General features: G+C 34.1%; 1 protein-coding gene across 1 annotated transcript in view; it reads left to right on the top strand.

Annotated features, from left to right (window-relative positions):
- Window positions 1–23,029, top strand: part of gogo (golden goal) — a 235,284-nt gene that overhangs the window by 182,404 nt on the left and 29,851 nt on the right. The window contains exon 4 of the mRNA XM_065365706.1: window positions 11,685–11,798. Within this exon, the coding sequence (XP_065221778.1) occupies window positions 11,753–11,798 (46 nt within the window). The 5' untranslated portion in view covers window positions 11,685–11,752. The remainder of the gene's footprint in view (window positions 1–11,684; window positions 11,799–23,029) is intronic.

Raw genomic sequence — 23,029 nt, 5'->3', positions numbered from 1 at the left:
GAGCAAAGTGAGCGGTTGTTTTGAGGCGAGCCTTTATACTGTATAACTCCAGTCTCCTACTACTTATAATATCGAGGTCATTAAAAATACAGACGATGCGACGTCTTACAACGTGTTGTACGTGATAGTGGAAATCACCTGAATTCCTTTTTGTACGTACTACCAGACTAAACGAAAAATTCGAGATAATTTCATCGATAATATTGCTAACAGGGTGATTCGAAAGTATTGCGGGGGTTTTTCATTTCGGTGTTGGTGATTTTTTTTACGTTGAGTCGTCGAATTTGGGGGCTCTTTTCATCGATGGAAAAAATAAAAAATAGTTTTATGCATCGTATTTCAAATCTGAAAACAATTTTTTGAGAAAACTTTGATGATCCCCCCCCCTCTTTGCATTCGAAAGACTTCATATTTGAGCTACATTTTTCAAAAAATGAGAAAAGCTAAAACAAAACCAAAAATGGTCAAATTGAGGCAAAAACATCTCATCGATCTTCTGAATAGACCTCGTCGATTTAAAAGAAGCCGAGTTCGATCAAAGGATATATGTACCTCTGAGGATTTTATTGGACAAGAAATGAATAAATTTCACAAATGTTGATCATGTAGCCCAAAACTCATTCCCAAAACATCGGACTCAAAAACAACAAAAATAGGTTTTCATTTTTCAAAACTCCTCCTGGCGCAGAACTCTCCTATTGAAAACCAGCAAGGAAAAGATATTTTTCCTCATTTCAGCGACTAAATTTTGAAACATGCTCGAATAACGTGAGAGTAAAACTAATCACAAGAAATAAGATGGATTTCGCAAAACTGCTCCTGGCGCAGAACTCTCTCTTTGAAAGTCATGAAAGAAATAAATAAATTTGACCAATAATGATCATATAGGCTAAAATCCATTCCAAGAAGATAGAATCCAAAAGAATAGAAATGGATATGCATTTTTAAAACTCCTCCTGGCGCAGAACTATCATTTTGAAAATCATGAAGGAAATGAATAATTTTGACCAATGGTGATCTTGTAGGCTCAAATCCATTCCAAGAAGATCGAATCCAAAATAAACAAAAAAATAAATGCACTTTTCAAAACTCCTCCTGGCGCAGAACTCTTCTATGGAAAGCTGGCGAGGAAAATTAATGTTTCCAATTTCAGCGATTAAGTTCTGAAACATGTTCGAGCCTAACGTGATAGTCAAACCAACCACAACAAAAAACCTCAATTTCAAAAATGCTCCTGGCGCAGAACTCCATCTATGAAAATCACGTAGGAAATTGATAGGTTTTGTGCCGGTAATACGCGGCTATTCAAATATAAAAATACGCGGCCGTCGCGCATCGCTTTGTTTTCGTTTATAAAATAGTTACCAAAATTTTACTTTGTTATTGTTGTCGAATACATCGTTATATCAACATTGATTATTTATCCGACTTGAGATTTCTTTGATTCTTAGTACAGCATCTGTACAATTGGTGACCTCCGACGAAAAAATGATGAACGAAAGCGGCGAAACTGGCACTTCGGCGAATAATGGTTCAGCTACGAATGGCGCTGATAGGGCAGTTATCAACGCGGTCAAAGTCGAATTTCCACCTTTCGCGCCGAATAATGTCTGAGTATGGATATGCCAAGTCGAATTACGCTTAAGTATGGGTAACGTTGTATCCGAAAAAAATAAATTTAATCACTTAGCGACCGGTCTTACACCGGAAGTAGCCGCGCGAGTACAAGATATTTTATTTCACCCACCTACTGAAAATCCTTTTCAAGTTTTAAAGGACCGAATTATATCCGAATACGAACCTTCGAATTCCGAGCAAATAGCTCAGCTGCTCGAGGGATGTCAACTGGGTGATCGCAAACCATCCAGCTTACTTCGAGATATGCGAAAATTGGCAGAAAATCGCGCAACGAACGATCTACTCCGCGATCTATTTCTGAAAAGATTGCCAAATCAGGTACAATTAATTATCGTTGCTTCCGGTACCACAGATGTAGATAAGATCGCCGCTGCCGCAGATTCCGCTATGGAATATTATTCCGGTACATCTGCGAATGTTTCTGTCAGTGCTGTTCAATCGTCACGCAGCCAAAGCCCTAAACGAGAGCCAGACGATTTGCTCAAAAAGATCGAAGAGTTGACAAAGTCAGTTGATAAATTATTCGAAATGCAACGCCGTAGTCGTTCGCGCACTCGCAATCAATCAGGTAATCGTAATCATTCCAAGCATAGATCTCAGACACCGAAAAACAGAGACTATTGTTGGTTTCATAATGCTTTTGGAGATAACGCTAAAAAATGCCGTGATGGTTGTACCTACTCTAAATCCGGTAGATCAACGTCAAAATCGCCGGAAAACCAAGATCGGCGCTCCAAATAGCGGCGTATGGCGCGCCTCCCGTTAAATCTCGCCGTTTATTTGTATATGATCGTAATTCTAACCAAAAATATCTGATTGACAGCGGTGCCGAAGTTTCTGTAATTCCTGCGAAATCAATAGATCGAGGCCGACGCTCCAGAGCCACATTATACGCAGCAAACAATACCAAAATCTCTACGTATGGTACACGTCTACTAGAGTTAACGTTGGGTTTGCGACGCAGTTTTGTTTGGCCTTTTATTATCGCTGACGTTGCAATACCGATAATTGGCGCTGATTTCCTAGCAAATTACCATTTATTACCCGATCTCAAGCATGCAAAACTTATCGACGCGGCAACTCAGTTGTTTACTGGTGGTATAATTCAATCGATAGATATTTCACATACCTCGGTAAGCACTGTAGATCGTTCACAAGAATTCGCGAAAATTTTAGAACAATTTCCAGATTTGACTAGACCAAATATCAAACGTGAATGCGGCGTTACTCATTCAACTCAACACGTAATTGAAACCACCGGCCCTCCCATTCCAGCTAAAGCACGACGGTTATCGCCCGAAAAGCTGAAAGCTGCGAAGCTCGCATTTGAGGAAATGCTGCGCAAGGGTGAAATTCGGCCATCTAAAAGCCCATGGGCCTCGCCACTTCACGTTGCAAGTAAAAAAGGCGAAGAACAATGGCGAATGTGTGGTGATTATCGTAAATTAAACTCCGTAACGAAACCGGACAAATATCCAGTACCAAACATTCTCGATTTTAATGCGACTCTTCATGGTGCTGTAAAATTTACTAAACTCGATATTAAACGTGCATATTATCATATTCCTGTAGCACCAGGTGATGTTGAAAAAACCGCAGTCATCACCCCGTTCGGTTTATTCGAGTTCCCATTTATGCCATTTGGTCTGAAAAATGCAGCGCAATCTTTTCAAAGGTTCATGGATGGCATTCTCCGTGACTTACCTTTTGTGTACGTATATATCGACGACATTTTAATTGTCTCAAACTCGACAGAAGAGCATGAAAAACACGTACGTATCGTTTTAGAACGCCTCGCGCAGGCAGGTTTAATTTTGAGCGCTAATAAATGCGTGTATGCGCAAGATAGCATCGAATTCCTCGGATATCAGGTCAACACAAACGGTATCCAACCATCATCCGAACGTATACGTCCAATCATCGATTATCCGAAACCTGTCGATGTTGCTGGTTTAAAAAGATTTATTGGTATGATTGGTTTTTATCGCAGGTGCATGCCAGGTGTTGCAGATATTCAGAGACGACTTCAATCGATTATCAAGTCGAATAAGAAAAATGACAAAACCCCGCTTACCTGGTCTGCTGATGCCGAAACTGCTTTCAACGAATTGAAATCTCGTTTAGCCGATGCAATTCTTCTTCATCATCCTGATCCAAAATGTCCGATTGTTTTAATGACTGATGCGTCCAATACTGCGATTGGTGCAGTGTTGCAGCAGATTCGAGGTGAAACGTTAGAGCCTCTCTCATTTTTTTCAAGACGTTTGTCAGAAACTGAATCTCGATACAGTACTTATGATCGTGAGTTATTAGCTATTTTTGCATCTATAAAACATTTCCGTTCTCAACTCGAAGGTCGAGAATTTAGTATCTACACTGATCATAAACCGTTAACGTTCGCATTTTTCCAAAAAAATGAAAAAGCTTCACCTAGACAAGCTCGCCAACTTGACTTCATTAGTCAATTCTCAACCGATATTCGTTACATCACCGGCGCTGATAATATTCCAGCAGATGTAATGTCTCGTATGGTTACTGCTATTCAATCAATACCTGCAATTGACTATACAGAACTCGCTCGCGAACAGCTTATTGACGAGGAAATTCAAAACCTGTTAAATGGTGACTCCTCTCTAAAAATTGCAGCAAAAAAATTACCTGAAAGTGATTCAACGTTACTTTGCGACATGTCCGGTGTCAAACCACGACCAGTCGTTCCAAAAAAATTTCGATTCACCGTTTTCTCTAGTATTCACAACTTATCTCATCCCGGTATCCGAAAAACAGCTCAAATGGTATCCGATCGCTTCGTTTGGCCTGGTATTCAACACGATTGTCGTCTATGGGCTCGCGCATGTCAACAATGTCAAAAGGTAAAAATTTATCGTCATACTAAATCACCTTTTGGAGTTTTTGAAAAAGTAGATCGATTCCAACACATACATATGGACATTGTTGGGCCTCTGCCACCCTCAAGGGGAATGACCTACGTTATCACTATCATCGATCGAACTTCGAGGTGGCCTGAAGCATTTCCAACCAATACCATTACAGCGGAGAAAGTTGGAGAAATACTAGCTACTCAATGGGTACCGCGCTTCGGTGTACCTGCTACAGTAACCACTGATCAAGGTCGGCAGTTTGAATCTGATTTATTCAGAAAGTTAACCGCATTATACGGTATTCAACGTAATTCTACTACTGCATATCATCCTATGTCAAATGGTCGTGTTGAACGATGGCATCGTGTCATGAAAGCTGCCATTATGGCACATCAGACACCCAACTGGGTAGACGTTTTGCCGATTATTTTACTTGGTTTGCGATCCGCCATTCACGATGATCAAAACGTCTCATCCTCACAACTTACTTATGGTACTGCACTTCGTTTGCCTGGTGATTTTTTCACTCCTACCGAAAAAATTCAAAATGCTCCCGAATTCGTTCAGCGTATGAATCAGGCAATTACTGACGCAGCCAATATTACACGTAAAGAGCGTAAACAAAATTCGATTTATTTTCCTCGCGAATTAAAAAATTGTAGTCATGTTTTCTTACGAATAGATGTACAACGTCGAGCTCTACAGCCTCCGTACGCAGGTCCGTATCGTGTGATCGAGCGTAATGATAAAATTTTCAAAATCGATATCGACGGTAAATGTAAGGTTGTATCCGTAGATCGCGTGAAACCAGCATTTTTGTTAAATAACGATTTGACCGATTTCGTCGCTGAAATTCTTAAAAAATCGTCGCGTAATGTATCGTTTTCAAATCGCTAGTTTCCCACTAGAGGGGGAGCTATGTGCCGGTAATACGCGGCTATTCAAATATAAAAATACGCGGCCGTCGCGCATCGCTTTGTTTTCGTTTATAAAATAGTTACCAAAATTTTACTTTGTTATTGTTGTCGAATACATCGTTATATCAACATTGATTATTTATCCGACTTGAGATTTCTTTGATTCTTAGTACAGCATCTGTACAGGTTTGACCAATGTTGACCATTTAGGCTGAAAACCATTCCAAAAACATCAGATCCAAAAAGAACAAAAATCAATAATCACTTTTCAGAAGTCTTCCTGGCGCAGAACTCTCTCATTGAGAATCTGGTGGGAGATTGATAAAGACCAAGGTTGGTCGTTTAGGCTAAAAAACCATTCCAAAAACATCGAACCCAAAAAGAACAAAAATAGACATCCATTTTACAAAGCTCCTCCTGGCGCAGAACTCTTCTACTGAAAACCAGAAAGGAAAAGACATTTTATCCATTTCGACGACTAAATTTCGAAACTTTATCGGAGAACGTGAGAGTAAAACCAATAACAAGAAAGAAGCTCAATTTTACATGAATGCTCCTGGCGCAGAACTCCCTCTTTGAAAATCATGGAGGAAATGATTACATTTGACAAAGGATGATCATTTAGGCAAAAGTGCAAATAAGAACAAAAATTGATATTCATTTTTTGAAACTCCTTGTGGCACAGAACCTCTTCAATGAAAACAAGCAAGGAAATAAAATTTTTAAATTTCAAAGATCAAGTTTTGAAACATTGTTTGAATAAAGCGAAAATATAGCCAATCACGAGAAGGAACCTCAATTTCACATAAATGCTCCTGACGCAGAACTCTTGCTTTGAAAATCATGGAAGAAATGAACAAATTTGATCAATGTTGATCATGTAAGCTGAAATTCATTCCAAAAACACCAGATTCAAAAATAACAATAATTGATATTCATTTTTTGAAACTCCTCCTGGCGCAGAACTCTTCTACTGAAAACCAGGAAGGAAACGACATTTTTTTCTCATTTCAATGACTAAATTTTCAAACATGTCGAAGAACGTGAGAGCGAAACCAATCACAAGAAGGAAGCTCAATTCTACAAAAGTGCCCCTGGCGCAGAACTCTCACTTTGAGAATCATGGCGGAAATGAATTTTGACCAATGTTGATTATTTGGGCTAAAATGCATTCTGAAAACATTGTATCCAAAAAGAACAGAAATCCAAATTCAATTTTCAAAACTCCTCCTGGCGCAGAACTCTTTTATTTGAAACCAGAAAAGAAAAGCCATATTTTTTTCCAATTTCAACTACCAAGTTTTGGAACATGCTCGAATAACGTGAGAGTAAAAACAATAATGGGATGAAACCTCAATTTTACAAACGTGCTCCTGGCGCAGAACCCTCTCTTTGAAAAATATATAGGAAACGAATAAACTTGACCAATGATGATCATGTGGGATAAAATCTATTTTCGAAAGCATAGGATCCAAAAAGAATAAAAATTGATTACCTATTCCTCTTTTCAAAAGTCCTCCTCGCGCAGAACTCTTCCATTGATAACCGGAGAGGAACAGAATTTTTCAATTTCAATGACCAAATTTCAAAACATGGTCGAATTACTTAAGACTTGAGAGTAAAAATAATCCTAAGATGGAACCTCAATTCCACAAGAATGCTCCTGGCGCAGAACTCTATTTTCGAAAAATCGAAAAAAATTTGCTTCATGTCAAAAATTAGTAGATTGTAATTTTTCTGAAGTTTTTTAAAGTCTTAACATAATCTTGAGAGAGCGAGAGAGAGAGTTCAGCTGGATTTTTTCCAAGTTCTTAAAAGTCATTCAAAAGATGAGAGATTCCAACAAAGTATTGAAATATGAGAAATTGGTCAATTTTTTTTCAAGTTTTTAAAAGTCTGGAGTAATTTAATTTTTTTTCGTAAAATCTCGATTGTTTCATGTTTTTTGTAGTTGGACAAATATATGAAAATCTCAAACAGAATACTTATATCGAAATTCATGAGAATTTTTTTTGTTTTTTAAAGTCTGACATGACATCCTAATGTCAGAAAATCGTTGAATTCTCTTTCAAATTTTCGAAAATTTGGCATAATTATGTATTAGAAAGTTAACTAAATTTTGGAATGACCCTCGGCGCAAAAAACATACCATCATGTCAAAAAAGTAAAACAAATATCAAGGATGGTAAAATTGGCTGAAAACAACACATCAATGATCTGAGAAATGTTTCAAAAACCCAGAAACTTTTTAAATTACCTCTCGAAATGCTCGAAAAATTGAACTTCAATTTCGTACCTATGACCTATGTAATGTTACAAACTTCCACAAGGGAAAAAGAGAAAATTTCGCAATTTTTTTCCATCCATAAAAAAGGAAACTACTACGTCGATATTGAAAAACTATAGAAATTTCAATCAGCCTCGGCACAAAGGCGAATTCGAATAAACCTCACATTAAATAAAAGGGTGCGATTAGGTCGTGCGATTGAATAAAAAACACGTCGAGCTTTTGTCGATTTTTGAACAAGAGCAAGTTCACAAGCTAGATGTAAATCTGCATGTGACAAGTATCGTTTAAAAGCCTATACCGAATGGGCTATTAAGTATGTAAAACTGATAAAAACTTTAACCACCGAATAAATGTAGAACGTGAACAGGAAATAAGGGTAGAAAACGTTTTAAAATTTATGGAACTTGGAATTGCAATTAGCACAAACGCCACAACACAAGCTTTCCTCTCTTGAGAGGTAACTAGGATATTTTTCCATTGTTTTTTTTTTACACGTACCTACTTTTTCGAGAAGAAAAAAAGTTATTACGAAGTGAGAAAGAAATGTGAAATCAGTAAAATGAGAGAAAATCTCGATTCGATGTGCAGCAGAACATCGGGATGTGACGAACGCCTTTTGTAAACATTTCACATCTCGCGAAAAACGTTGATTCAACACTCGAATTTTTAATTAACCGCTAAATAGTGTACTTTTAAATACTTCTCTTTCGAGATTAAAATTTTTTCAGAAAAAGAGAACTTTTTAAAGGTATTAGTATGCTAAATAGTCGTATAAGGGTGTCCTCTCTTATCGCGGAGGTATTATTTTTCTTTTCACTTCGAACTGATAAAACAACCGTATCTGGCTCTTGGTCAGGAATAATAATGAGAGTTGAGGGTATTTTGGAAACTGCGAATAAATTTTTCTGCTGTCCCTTTTATTAATTTTTTTCTGCCTGGTATTTTTTCAGACCACGGTTAACCGCGTAAATCGGTGTTCGCATCTTTTTCGCGTACACGTTCTATGGAAATTGAATTACTCTACGGACCGACTGAGCCGAAACCAATTTTAATTGCGAGTTATTTAAATTTTTTCGAGTTTGCCAACAATTTTTTGCATACAGGGTGATTCGCTGGAGATTACATTATTTTGAAGTGAATTGTTTTAGTGACTGGGTTTGAAAAACATTGTATGTATGTGGAATGAGATGAGAATTTATCGTGTTGAAGTGTTGAAGGAATCTACCTTGAATGATGGTAGTTGAAATTTTTTTAATATTCTACAAAAAATGAGCAAAATTTCCCCAAAATCTGAACTGAATAATAATTTAAGAAAATGTACATTCAAAATAACCACTTCGTTGTTTCCAAAGATTGAATCATTCGAGGAAAACTCGTCAGTTTTCAACAGATAGGAGCGAGCGGTTCTTCAAATGGACAGAGGATTGGGACTCATAGTCCCCTCCAAATTGGTCGGAAAACACATTTACCCCAATCTTTTTGAAAATTGAAAAAAAAAAGTGTAAAGGGTAACAAAAGAGCCATCTTTCACTTTTTTTTTTTTTTTTTTTTTTAAAGAAAAAACGTTTTTTGCCAATTAAATAAAAATTTTGGTGGGGGGGGGGTAGTGAATTCATTTTTGGTGATGGACTTCCATAACGCTTCCTTCTAATGGAAATCACCCATCTTGAGGCTCAAAAAAAAGTAAAAAATTGTTTTCCAAAATTTGCGATTTAATGTCGCTTTCTTGCTGATTTGAAGTTTCTAAGCATGAAAATGACATGCAAATAAACCTCAAAATTCGTTGTTTACGAGAAAATGGAATTTGTCGATGACAAATTGCCAATTATGGATGAATAAGCTGATTCGAACTCAAAGTCTTGAAATTAGTCGGTCAAAAAAAAATTTATAACTCATTTTTTTTTAATTCAAAAAATTCAAAAAATTCAAAAAAAGAAGGGTACCTAACAAAAAAATCTCTCATTTTTCCGAGAAATTTTTTTTGGCAAATCGAGTAGAAGTTTTGATCGAGGGCCGTTTGCAGATCTTTTGATTCTGCAGTAAGTTTCCCTCATATTGAGGCTCGAAATTGAGCCGAAACATAATTGTTAAATTTTAGCTACATCGACTAATTTTTTTATGTATTTTTTTGTGAATTTTTGGCATTTTTTATTGATCATCATTTTTTGCAAACAATGTTTTCAAGAAAGGTACACTATCAATTGACCAAAATAAATGTTTGGTTAATTTTTAGTGAATTTTCAAAAAAAAAAATTGAATCATTTTTTATTACTTAAGAAAAAATTAGAATTTGTTGAAACTGAAATACCTATGTGGAAAGCTGAAATTTGATGATATTCTATTTTCAGCCCCCCTCCATTCAGTTTTGAAAACTATTGTCGTGAAATTAGCACAAATAATATGAAATGTATTCCAAGTATGTCCATTTGAATTATCAGAGAAAATAGTTTGAAATCCAATCAATCCCAAATTGACCAAATTTACAAAAAAAGAAGTTCAAATATACCCAATAAATCACCTAAAGAAAGAGTTTTAGAATCTGCTAGATTTAAATTGATCCGGTTTTAGAGGGAGTTTTTGTCCAATCGATGCTAGAGGGTCAGATTTGGATCTGCGATTAAATTCAGCGAAATATGACGAGATCTGATCAGATCCGAACATTTCTTGGATACAATTCGATATGACTAGATCTGATTTGATGAAACTTTTCATCAAATATATTATTTGTTCAGACCTAATCAATTGAAATGAAGAAGGCATAATTGGAGCTGATCAGATCTGATCGAACATTTCCTGATGAAATCTGATTCAAACAGATCTAAATCAGATAATGATTTTGATCAGATTAAATCTGTTCACACCTAATCAAATCTAATCTTTTTCATCTCGGAATTCAATTTGTAATGATCAGATTCGATTTAACCCAATCCAAATTGATCAGAATGGATTTATTCAATGGTGAAACCATTTTTTTGTTGAAAAAATCTGCTTTATTGAAAAAAAAGTATCCATCCAACTAAGTAGACGCAAATAAATTCAGGTTAAAATAATCATTAGAACATAATAAAATGCATGCTGGATTCAAATGGATCCAAATCCGATCTACTTGGATACAATTTTTCAAACGATAGGTAGGTACCCTAGAATACTTAATTGGATCCAAAAGTTTTTTCCATGTAAGCCAAAATTAAATTGCATGATGTACCTACTGCTGATGTGGAGATTTCAATGTCTATTTTTATGTACCATAACTTACCTGAATGTCGATTTATTTGGGGCGGAAAGTGGGGAGAGGGTGTTACTGAAAATATAAAGGAACTAAAAAATAAAATTTAAAATACTCGTAAATTAAATTGAATTGAATTGAATATTGTATTTGCCATTAGAATTATTAAAAAAATTTGTAACATTCATAAACATTTTGGAGTGTTTTAAATTATCTCAAACATATCGATGAAAATGTTTCGAAGGCCATTTAAGTAGCTCTAAATTTTAAAATACCCAACTAAAAATAAAGCGAAATATTGAAGAATACATTCGAAAAAATCGAAAACAATTCTTATGTTATTTTCACGTATTTCTCATTTGGCAGCTTAAATATTTTAAACTAAGTATACATACTTATTTCTATTGCATCATTTTTATGGCACTTTGTCAATATTTTCTTTGATTCAAATAATTTTTTTGTGTAATTTAATACCAAATATTTTTTTTAAATTTTTAGACATTTTTTCTAATAATTTAAAGTTCTTTTCACTAGGTACCTATTTAATTATCTCTTATCTCAATAATATTTTTCTACTTTTTTTTCAATTTTCATTCATTCATCGTTTACTTGAAAAATGTTTTTCATTCGCACGAGTCCATTTTTCCAATATTTCAATAACTTTTTTCAGTACTTCCTGTTTTGAAATGATTTTCAAGTACTTAATCAATTTTTTTTTTACCATGTTACAGATCACCTGAAATGAAGAACATCAATTTCCCGCTGGATTACCGGCTATAAACTGAAAAAGATCTTGAATATGATGCTGATACGTTGGAAAATCAAATTAATTATTTTTTCCATCGGTAAGTCATCAACATATTTTGTACATTTACTTACTTGGATTTAATTATAAAAATCCTTCTCTCTGAAATTTACACCCTTATTAAATGTACCTACCTACCTACACTTGTAAAGTTGAAAATTTTTGACAAAAATGCCAAATTCTAAAAGCTAATTACTCGATATTTCACCACACAGCTTAAAATACTTACAGAATTTCTATTGGAAGGTAGGAAAGCAGATTGAGACCTGTACCTACAAGTACTAGCATATGTTAATTTTATCTTTCATGAGTTGGAATATTTTATGATATTTATTTGCCTCAAGATTTAAAAGTTCTACTTTCTACAGATATAAAAATTTTGGAAAGAAGAAGTTGGTGTATTTTTTTTTCAAGCAGACCTACCTACCTAAATTTTCTTTATTTCGTATCAATTGACAATTGGAATCAAGAGTTTGTAGAGCTCCGAAGCTATTTTAATGATCAATTTACAACATCTCATGGTACCTACCTAATATCTGTTTTTTTCTTCTTCTTAGAATGATAAAATTGGTATCTTAGAACTTCAATAGTTTCGATAATGAGATAATTGATTTATTGAAAGAAATCGTAGCTTTTATCAACATTTTCAACCAATTATTTTTTATGAGTTTTTTTTTCAAGTTCGAAAAAAATTCAAATAGGTGAAATTCCCTTTGTTGTATGGTACTTTATGGCCGATATATTATTTCATAGCGTTAAAAAGTCGTCAATTCACCTCGAGATAGTTTATTATATTCGTATTATAAACTTATTATTATCTAATTTGAAAACTTCGTCGAGGTTCCACCTACAGTTATCACGATTCTTTTATCCTCATCGCCATCCGAAAGATTAAATACCTTCACGGTTTGGCAAATTCCAGTCAAATGTGCAACTTGAATGAAAATATTACACGGTTGGCAAGTTTATAAAAATTAAAATCTTCTCGACGACGCGATATTTTGTAAGCGTAGATTGAAATTTTATAACGCATCTAAATTTACATAATTTAAACGCCACGTAATATATTTGCGAGCTTAGGCGAAAAACAAAAACTCTCAGAGAGGGAGGCATACCTAGGTGTATAAATATGCAAAACAACATAACGTGAAAGATCTCTGGTTCTTAATTTACCATTTGTTCGAGGGCATGTGCTCGTTACAGGTAAACTTGGTGAAAATTGTCTCGCAAACGAGTAATTAAATTTCAAAATAGGCACGATTCCGGGTACGAGTAAAAATTCCCTCTCGGCGGCCTTCTTTATCGTCTCAATATGTGGCAGTTTTTGCGAATTAAGGTACCTACTAATTTTGTCGCGAAATATTTCGTCAAAACGTAAGAATCGCCTCGGGCTTCTTTTTAACTCGAAAGTCGAAAGTTCGCAATATTGTTTAACCATATTTTCTTGTTATTAAACTAAATTTGATAAGTTTTAACAAAGGTCAATGTCTTTTTTATTTTTATCGTTCTTTTGTATACATATTTAAGTATGCAACTTTGCAACTTCGCCTTCAACTACATCTACTACCTTGATTGCTGCAGAAAAAAATGAAAAAAAAAGGCGAACAGAGAATTACATTTTTGATTTTAAACGACGTTTCGAAATAATTCCATCTTGTAATTTTTTTTTTGTTCGCTCTTTGAAAATTATTTTTTATGGTTTTTCTTTACTTTATGGGTATTTTTTTTCATCTTAGATGGTGCAGCTTTCTTTGGTGAAATTCCCTTAACGAGAATAAATTGCATTAATACGTGAATGGAAAACGAAACGTTACTGTTTTTTCTTCCTCTTTTACTTTTTACTTGTATTTTTTCTCTTATTCTTTGGTTTATATTCAATTATATTATTGTCAATGTGCGAGTATCAAAATAATGTTTTGTGTTGCGGTGTGATATTTTGCTCTTCCGAGTTGCCAGATTGAGCATTAGAATCTGCGTCGGGATCTGTATAGTAATTTTTAATTGAAGGAATTACGTACTTGGTACTTACCTAAGTATTAAAACCCTGGATTCCCATCGATCTTCTCCTGTATACACAGAACTATCTCGCTTCGTATTCATTTGTTCGGCGTCTTAAATGGATTGAATTTGGTCTTTGTTCCTTCTTCATTTTGCTTTTTCTGTCGGATGTTTCTTTGTTTTTTCCATCATTCATTTAGTTCTATTATTTTTCTTCCACCTTGTTTGGAGGAGGGGGGGTTTGAATTCTGACCGTTTCATGTTCAATTACCATCGTATATCTTTGTGTAGGTCCATTCGGTCGTTCTTTTCTGGGTTTTATTCTTTTTTCTCTCTTTTTTTCTATTATTTTTTTCATTATTTTGTCTTTTTGTCCTCTCGACTCACTTAAAATCCTGATTGGCAAATGTTGGTAATTTCATTTGAACTCATTGAAGTGTATAGTTAACAAATTATTTTAATTGAAAAAAACACAAATTTTTTAGTATTTTTACCCAAACCAGCTTAAACCATTTTGAAAAATTTGCTTTTATTTTGAGGGTGTTACTTTTTACCATTTTTTGAATAATTTTGTGAGTTGGTTTCACAAAAGTTACCTACCAATGTCAAATTTGAGGTACCTGAGTCTATAAGAAATTGAGGAATCTAGTGCATTTGGAATTCTTTGATGTGACACTTTTACCCTCCTGAACAACTTCCGCAAATTTATGTACATTTTCAACTCTTTTTGCAGAGTTTGAAAATTTTTTCCGACTTTTAAACATTTGCTTCTTTATTTTTGAACTTTTTTTTTGAAATATTTGAACAATTTTTTTGAATTTGGAATATTATTTCCTAGATTTTTCCTTCTGTTTCGAACTTTTCCTCAACTTTGAACAATTTTTCTAAATTTTGTACTTACATTTTTCTCCAAAATTTGTTAAAGTATTTCTTCAAATTACACTTTTCGCATGATTTTTCCCAGCTTTGTTTATTTTTCCTTTACTTTTGAAAATTCTTTTCCAATATTTGAACACTTTTCTCTGAAATTTGAACAATTTTTCTTAATTTAGAACACATTTTTTCTACATCAATTTTTTTGAATTTGGAGCACTTTTTTTAGATTCTGAACAATTTTTCCTATATTTGAACGTTTTCTTGAGTTTGAATAATTTTTCTAAATTTTTGTACTTACATTTTTTCCCCTAAAATTTGAACAATTTCATTTAGATCACACTTCTTGGACAATTTCTCCATGTTTTGAATATTTTGTTTTTCTAATTTTGAAGATTGTTATCTTCCTCTAACAAATTTGATCTATTTTTTTGAATTTGGAAAAGTTTTTTTCCCAATTTTAAACTTTTTTTTTCATGTTTTGCACTTTTTCTCAACGTTGAATAATTTTTCAAAATTTTGAACATTTTCCCCTGAATTTGAATGATTTTCTGTACGATTCATTATTAGGTAAGCACACTTCTTTGACAATTTTTATAGGTTTTGAAAATTTGTTTCTCTGATTCTGATTTGGACATTGACTTATTTTTTAATAAATATAGGTAAGTATTTGAAAGTTTTACCCTGAAATTTGAACAATTTTTCTGGATTTGGTACACTTTTTTCTATATTTTGACCTCATTTTTCCATGTTTTGAGCCTTTTCTCAACTTTGAACTTTTTTTTAGCCATATTTTGAACTTTTTTATAATTTAGAACTATTTTTACAAATTTTTTACATTTTTTTTTCTGAAATTTGACAAGATTACACTCATTGGACAATTTTTCAAGTATTAAATATTCGTTTCTCTAATTTTGAGCATCAAGTATTATCTTCCCCCTCAAAATTTGGCCAGTTTTTCTGAATTTGGAAAACTTTTTGTTAGATTTTAACCTTTTTTTTGAGATTTTTCTCAACATTGAATAATTTTTCTAAATTTTGAACATTTTATCTCTAAATTTGAACAATTTTCTTTAGATTACACTTCTTGAACAATTTTTATAAGTTTTGAACATTATTTGTTTCTCTAGTTTTGATTTGAAAATTACTCATTTTCTAATATGCAAGCATTTGAACTTCCTGAATTTGGAATATTTTTTTTTAACATTATTTCGAGCATTTTTCCCCCATATTTTGAACTTTTTCTCGGCTTTGAACATTTTTTTGCCATATCTTGAACGTTTTTATAACTTTGTGATAAAATTCAAACTATGCATGGTGAGAATAAACGAATGTATTTATAAAACAACATATTTACAGGATACAAATATGTACAAGAAAAATAAAATGGTAGAAAATCGCCATAATGCGAATGGAAAACGTAAAACGGTAATAATAAACGAATAAATTTACGGATATTCGAATAGAAAAATCTAAAAATCATTGGAGGATTTTTGTTGACTTTTACACATTCCTTGTAGTATCTCAATAATACAACGAATTACAAGTAATTACAAAGTAAATAAATGATTAAGGTGCACCGGGGGAAGTTGGAATTTGGGGTAAGTTAGAAAACTTGCTCTAGCGCCTAGAGGTTTATATCTGGCGAAGTGCCACTAAAGGTGACTCGAGGGTACTACCCCTACTTCATCACAGCATAAAAACTTTCGCGATTCAGTTTCATTTTAGATGTCTTTGGTTCAATTGTATTTTGTTGTTGTTTTGAACTTATTTTGAATTTGGTTTAAAATACAGACTTTCTATTTCTTAGTTTTTCGCATATAGCGGACGAACCGTGCGTCCTAGTGAAAATCTGATGAGAGTGATCTCAAAGAGAATTAAATTCTCTACAATTTTGCTACTATGCAATTTTTCTAGGACGCTCGGTTTGTGATCTATGCCTCTGCAAAGTTTAGCCTGTTCTGACTTCCCCCAATTGGGGTAAGTCAGGACAGTTTATATTTTATTCCACTGAGCGAAAACTACTGTGTCAATCGCGCTCAAATTTTTACCATAGGTTAAGAACCCTTATGGGAACCTACATAATAAATTTGATCCATATTGGTTCATTAGAAGGGGAGTAACAGCTGGTCAAAGTTGAAATTACGAAAAATCATTCTGACTTGCCCCGGTGCACCTTACAATGTTGACGCAAATTTTTTACTTCATTTTCAACACTTTCCCTAATTTGAGAATTATCAAGCAATAAATTGACAGCGAAACTGCTCCGTACAAACATGAAGAACGTCGATTATGTTTCCTCAAATTTGGTCGATGTTAAAGATGATGCTTTGTAAGCGCCGATGAACTCGGATAAGCAATTTGATCAGCTAGCTGGATCCACAAATCCCTGCATTAGCATTTTTGAAAGGTATGCCAGTTGTTGAGTAAAACATACTCATACCTCCGGTGAAATTAGCATAGCTGGAACGTTGGAGCTGTCTTCAAATCACGTTTTAGACAGCTGATGTCTTTGGGGGTAAAATTTGCCAGAGTTTTCGATAACACACTGGCTGCGTTGATGCGTGTGTCTCTGGCGACATAAAGCAGCTCGTTTGCTGCTGATCGATGATTGATAGGGAATATCAGACGTAACAATGTCTGATGACTTTCCCAGAGATCTAGAATGCAAATCCGGCGCGTCATTAGAGGCTATGGAACGGATCACAATGTGCATAGGGTCTATCAAATTGAAACGATTTTGGCTTCGGCATACGATTTTGGTGAAGCTTCTTCAGCCAGGAAAATCTCAATTTCAACTCAATTAGCAAGATCATTGGAAATCAGAGATTTCAAACAATTTTGGCCGCATAATAATCCCCATTTTGTCAAGTCTGAACCGAGTGCAGAATTGTCTTGCCTGTCGTCATTTATATCGTTGTTGATATTATTGTTAGCGTCATCGAATTTGTCATTCCCGAGCAAGGAACTGTTCGGTGATTTCGGTGAACTTTTTGGTGTTGATTTGGTTGAAGATTTTGGCGTAACAGGTGATGACTTCAACATAGAAGGTGCACTTTTCTTCGGCATTGGCGTAGTGCTTTTAGTTTCCTTCATATTGCAGATTTTGGTATCAGTTTTGGTATCAATCGGATCTAACAAATCTCAATTGATCGGTATGGTAACTCGTTGGCCGCAATCTCGAAGTTTCTTGTAGAAAGTGACATCTTTCGAAATAACAATGCCACATTTTGCTAGAATGTAAACTCAATACTGCTCTTCTCCATGGTATCCGATAAGGTAACCTTCAAGTACCTTTTTATCCCGGTTTTGACGTGACTGGATAGGAACATTGATGTAACACTTCGAACTAACAATTTGAAGATGCTTTTTTTGCGGTGGTATACCAAATCACAACTTGTAAGGAGTCAAACCATTGATCGATGATTTGCCAACTCGATTTAGCAAATACATAGCTGTGGTAACAAGTTCAGCCCAGATTTCAACCGGATATGTAACATCTGGATTGGAATATTTGAGACTTTGAACTATTTTTCAAACATTTATTCAACATTTTTCATAATTTCTTCAAACTTTGAACTCCTATAGTCTGGATTTCGAATATTTTTTTTGACATTAGGAACAATTTTCTGCATTGTGAAAATTTTTTTGCCCTGACTTTTGACTACTTCATCAAATTCATAGCTTAACTACGAATTTTTCTCAATTTCGAACTTTTTTTCTGAAATTTGAATAATGATCCAAATACAGTAAACTTGAGTGAAATATTCCCTAAAAATGGAGAAAATTCCATTAAAATGCCCTTGAAAAAATCTCGCATACACGAGCCCTTCATCTAACAATTGGGTAATTTCCACTTCATGAAGCCTCGTAAAAAAATCACACCAAAAACCAACTTCCTCAACTTCCGGCTGAAACATCCACCAGCCGAAATCAAAACACCTTCACTCAGTTAAGTAGCCCAAAGTCGAGGCTAATTGAATAAAAGAATAATCCCACTTTTTCGCGTTTTCACCCCTCCCCTTTAAAACTGAAATAAAAAACCGGCGAGAATAAACGAGAAACAACGCCGAACAATTATTTTTCGCACTCCCAATAGAGAAAAGAGTCGACATTTCTTTCATTACGTAACTTAAATTCGTCTCTTTGTCAGTTATCTGACAAGCTGTACCGCTTCTTTCGCCAAACCAGCCAAGGAAGGGAACCAGAGGGTAGAGGAGGACTACACTCAATGTTGCAAGGGAGCATAGTAAGAGAGTGAGAGAGAGAGAGGGGGACGCACGTCAACTCAAATTATATTACCGCTATTTACGACGTAATGTTGAATTTTCCAAGTAAAATTCCGGCAATCTGCGCCGCATCGTGTTATATTTTTCAAACAGAATTGAATTTCCGGATAGCACCGGAATTAACCGTTTAATCTTTTTTTTTTTATATTATTAAATTTTTCTTAAAATGAAAACCCACCGCACGCCACTGACGAGAGGAGCGAATTTGGCGAGTTATTTATGTACGAGGGGAGAAAAAAGTTGAAATTTGTCGAGCTTTGCGTTTTACGAAATTACTCGCGTAAATTCATTTGTAAAATACCTTCGAGATGTTTATTCTAGTCGTAGTGAAGAGCTGGTTAATTTGGAGCAGGATGAGCAAGGCGAAGGGAGGGAGTAAAAATTTCATCGCATTATTTCCTTCTCGAGATATTGTGCTTGTTCATAGGTCATATGTGAGGGCGCATACGGAAAGGGTCCATTCGACCAAAAAAAAAAAAAAAAAAAAGTTCTCTGAAATTGCTGTAGGAACTCTGTAAAGGGTTCCTACGACAATTTCAGAGAACTTTTTTTTTTTTTTTTTTGGTCATAAGGACCCTTTCCGTATGCGCTCTCACATATACAGACCAGGAACTTGTATATGGAATTTTACAATCAAAAGATATATACTCGTATACCTGCGATATGTAATGATTGCAATAATTTAGCTCTTATTATACTGAATGATGACATCGGATATTCTGCTGACGATATTATAGCTTCGTTCAATTTGGCGCAGGGAGGGGGGGGATTTCAAAAAAAAATGTGTTCCAAGAGGAAACCCCAAGTCATCACGTACTTATTTTTACTCGATTTTTTACCCGTTGAAAATCTTTTTGAAAAAACTAAGTAACTAAATTTTAATAAAACGAACTCGACGTTTGAATGGAAGCTCTAATTAGCGAAAATTAATCTTCTATTGTTTCAGTCGAGTAAAATGATGGTATTTAATTTTATTTTCAACTTAGGTAATACTTTTATAACTCTAGCATAATTTTTTGGCAAAATAGTATTATTGCCGAGTTGTGTAAAGTATCTTGTTTATGGAACAATTTTACGTAGCGAGAAAAATATGCACGTATTTTTACTCAACATCTGCTAATTTCCATGGCATTTTTTTTCTATACCAACGCGAGCTCGCGTTTTTAAACATAAAACAAACATTTTTCAAGCACCAGGAAAGCTTATCTTTTAAGGTACTGGTAAGTTGAAAAAAAGAACATTTTACCAGCAAATAATACGGTATTAAAATTTTTGGGAAGGTTTTTTTTTCACGAAAATGTAAACTTTTTTTCATCTGTTTCAAATCCGCTTTTCTTAAACGTATTTTCATCGCGTTTTACTCCTTTAATTTGGCTCGTGTGTTTTTATTTTTCTGGTCGAGGTTTTAATGGCAGCTCGAAAATATGAAGATACATATTTTTCAATCAATGGCCATTATAAAATAAAGTTTTCGAAAAGTTTACTTTCCTTTTCCATAAAACGTTCGAAATTTCATGAATGAAAGTTGAATACGTAGGTTAGGTATGTACCTACCTATGTATAATAAACTGAGTATAAGTATACCTAATTTTTATGATCTTCGTGAGTTTTGAGTCGTAAAAAATATGGGTAGGTAATATTTTTTTTTATTGTTAATTAATAAATTGTATAGATTTACGAGCTCGCCAACGCGTTTCATTCTTTGAAATATTGAACGAGATTTTTTTCTGAAACACCACTATAAAATTGTAATTAATAACGTCTCTTCTAATTTTATTGTCTGATGACCCGTAAAGTCTACAAAGAATAAATTTAATGGCGGCGATGGTGGATATCTCTGTTTACTTTGTATTATAAAAGGAAATCAATAGCGAGAATTTTTTCAAATATTTTTAATGAGTGGATTTTTTTTCAATCATTTACGAAATACGAAAGTACTTAAGTATTATAGTAATTGAAGAGTAAACATCTCTAATGATTTGTGGATTTATTTGTATTTTACTGCTTCGGCGTTTTCTGTTGTTTACTTTTTCTTTTTTTAAAAATATTTTTAGAAAAAATTAACGTAATCTGAATGAGCTGATTCAGCATATCTGTTGTAAGGTAGGCTCTAGTTGGCGTAAGTAATCTTAAAAATCAAGTGGCTCATCTTTGCAAAGTGAGGGAAAATTTACGAATTGAAATTTATAAGCTTGAGATAACACTTTCACTAATTCTTCCCGAAAAGATGTATAATTTTTCAAAAATTTTTGATGTCCAATTTTTAAATACTTACTAAAGTTAAAAAAAGGAACAAAATAAAAACTTTATTTAAATATTTCAAGTTCGAGAAAAAAATTTCAAAAAAATTTCAAAATCGTAGACCTAGGTATATTTTTATCAATATTCAATAAAATCATTAGAGTAGGACTGGTGCTTGCTTAATGAGGCATATCGATCATTAACAATTTCGAGGTATAATGAGTGGATTTTTTGACAAATTAAAAAAAAAAACAACTTTGGTATATCAAAACGATTCACAGTGGGACAGTTCAGCTACAGCTGGCCATAAATTATGATTTATGTCAATAAAGGGGGTTTTGAAGGCGCTGAATCCAATTTTGATGATATTTTTGCCCCCAGATGAAATGGGATCCCAGGGGGGAGGGGCTAAACTCAAAATTTTGAATATATTCGAGTGGAGTATCGAAATGTATGTATTTTGACCCCCTGAATTCAATTTTGATGATATTTTTGCCCCCAGATGAAATGGGGTCCCAGGGGAGGAGGGGATAAACTCAAAATTTTGAAAATATTCGAGTGGGGTATCAAAATGTATGTATTTTGACCCCCTCCACATTTTGACCTCTTTTTAGGTCTCCAGCGAGCTTTGAAATTTCTCCAGAAATCTCATAGCGCTCCGAAAGGACTAAAAATTAAGTTCCAACCTGAGCCAGTGCTTATTACTCACTCTCTTGATTGTTTTCGGTGGTTATTATAAAATTCTTGGAGTGTGAGTTCAGAAGTTAGTTTTTTTTTATCAATTTGTAAATTCCAAAAAATGTGGGGAAAAAATCAAATTTTCAAAAAAAGTGTGTAACGAGCGAGGTTTTTAACAAGATATCGTCTGGTGAGTCTACAGGATCATTCGACTCTAAGAAAATCGCAATTTGACCTTTTTGGAGCCTCCAGCGAGTTTTCAACTTTTCACCAAAAATTTCAAAATTGCTGTTGAAGGGTCAAAATTGAAGTTTAGGACCTGTACTTTGGTTGAGTCTTATTGGGTATCGTCTCGACTGTCTTGGGTGGTTATTGTAAAATTCCAGCACTCTGTGAGTTCAAAAGTGAACTTTTGACTTTTTGTAAATTCCACAGAAAATGGATAAAATCAAATTTGAAATTTAGAAACTTATTAGGGGTTCCAAAAATGGCCAAATTATGATTATTTACGAATCTGGTGGAATCTGGTGGTCGAGTATAAGTTCATCAGACGATGTACTTATTCTTCAAAAAACCACTCCTTATGGCACTGAACAAAGTTATAGGTGTTAAAGTTGATTTTTGGCTCTTCCAGAACTTTTTGAAATTTCTGATGCAAATTAAAAAATAGTTGTAGGCTCCAAAATGGACAAAAACTAGTAATTGTTGATGTTTGGGAGTTAAATTTAGAATAGGTAATCATTCAAATCGGTACACTTTGTGGAAAAAAATTAATTTCTCATAAAAAAGTTCAAAAATTACCCTTGAAATACATCAAATTTTTTTTCAAATTTTTCAAAAATTTGCCAAAAGTCCAAAAATGAACTTGAGAATTCAAAATTATTGTTTACGAATGTTTTAGAGCATGTGAGTTCAAAAATTTTCTCGTGAGCAATTTGAACCAAAATTAGGTAAATCGTGCCTTTCGAAATTACGAATTTATTAAATTTTTATCTCAATTTCACTTCGATCTTCTGACAAAATAATTCCGAGTTGCTTTGGCTTCGTTATTCTGAAGCAATATAGGATCTAATTCCATCGCCTGTCAGCGTGATGATGAACTCTCACATTGCATGGCTGTTAATGAAATTGCATACTCAGTTTGCCGTAAATACGCAGTTGATGTTGAACAACTGGAATTCCTATCTACTTT

Source organism: Planococcus citri, chromosome 5, assembly GCF_950023065.1.
Source record: "Planococcus citri chromosome 5, ihPlaCitr1.1, whole genome shotgun sequence".
Classification (NCBI taxonomy): Eukaryota; Metazoa; Arthropoda; class Insecta; order Hemiptera; family Pseudococcidae; genus Planococcus; species Planococcus citri.
Note: the sequence above shows the minus strand (reverse complement) of the source record. Positions and strands in the feature narration are given on the sequence as shown.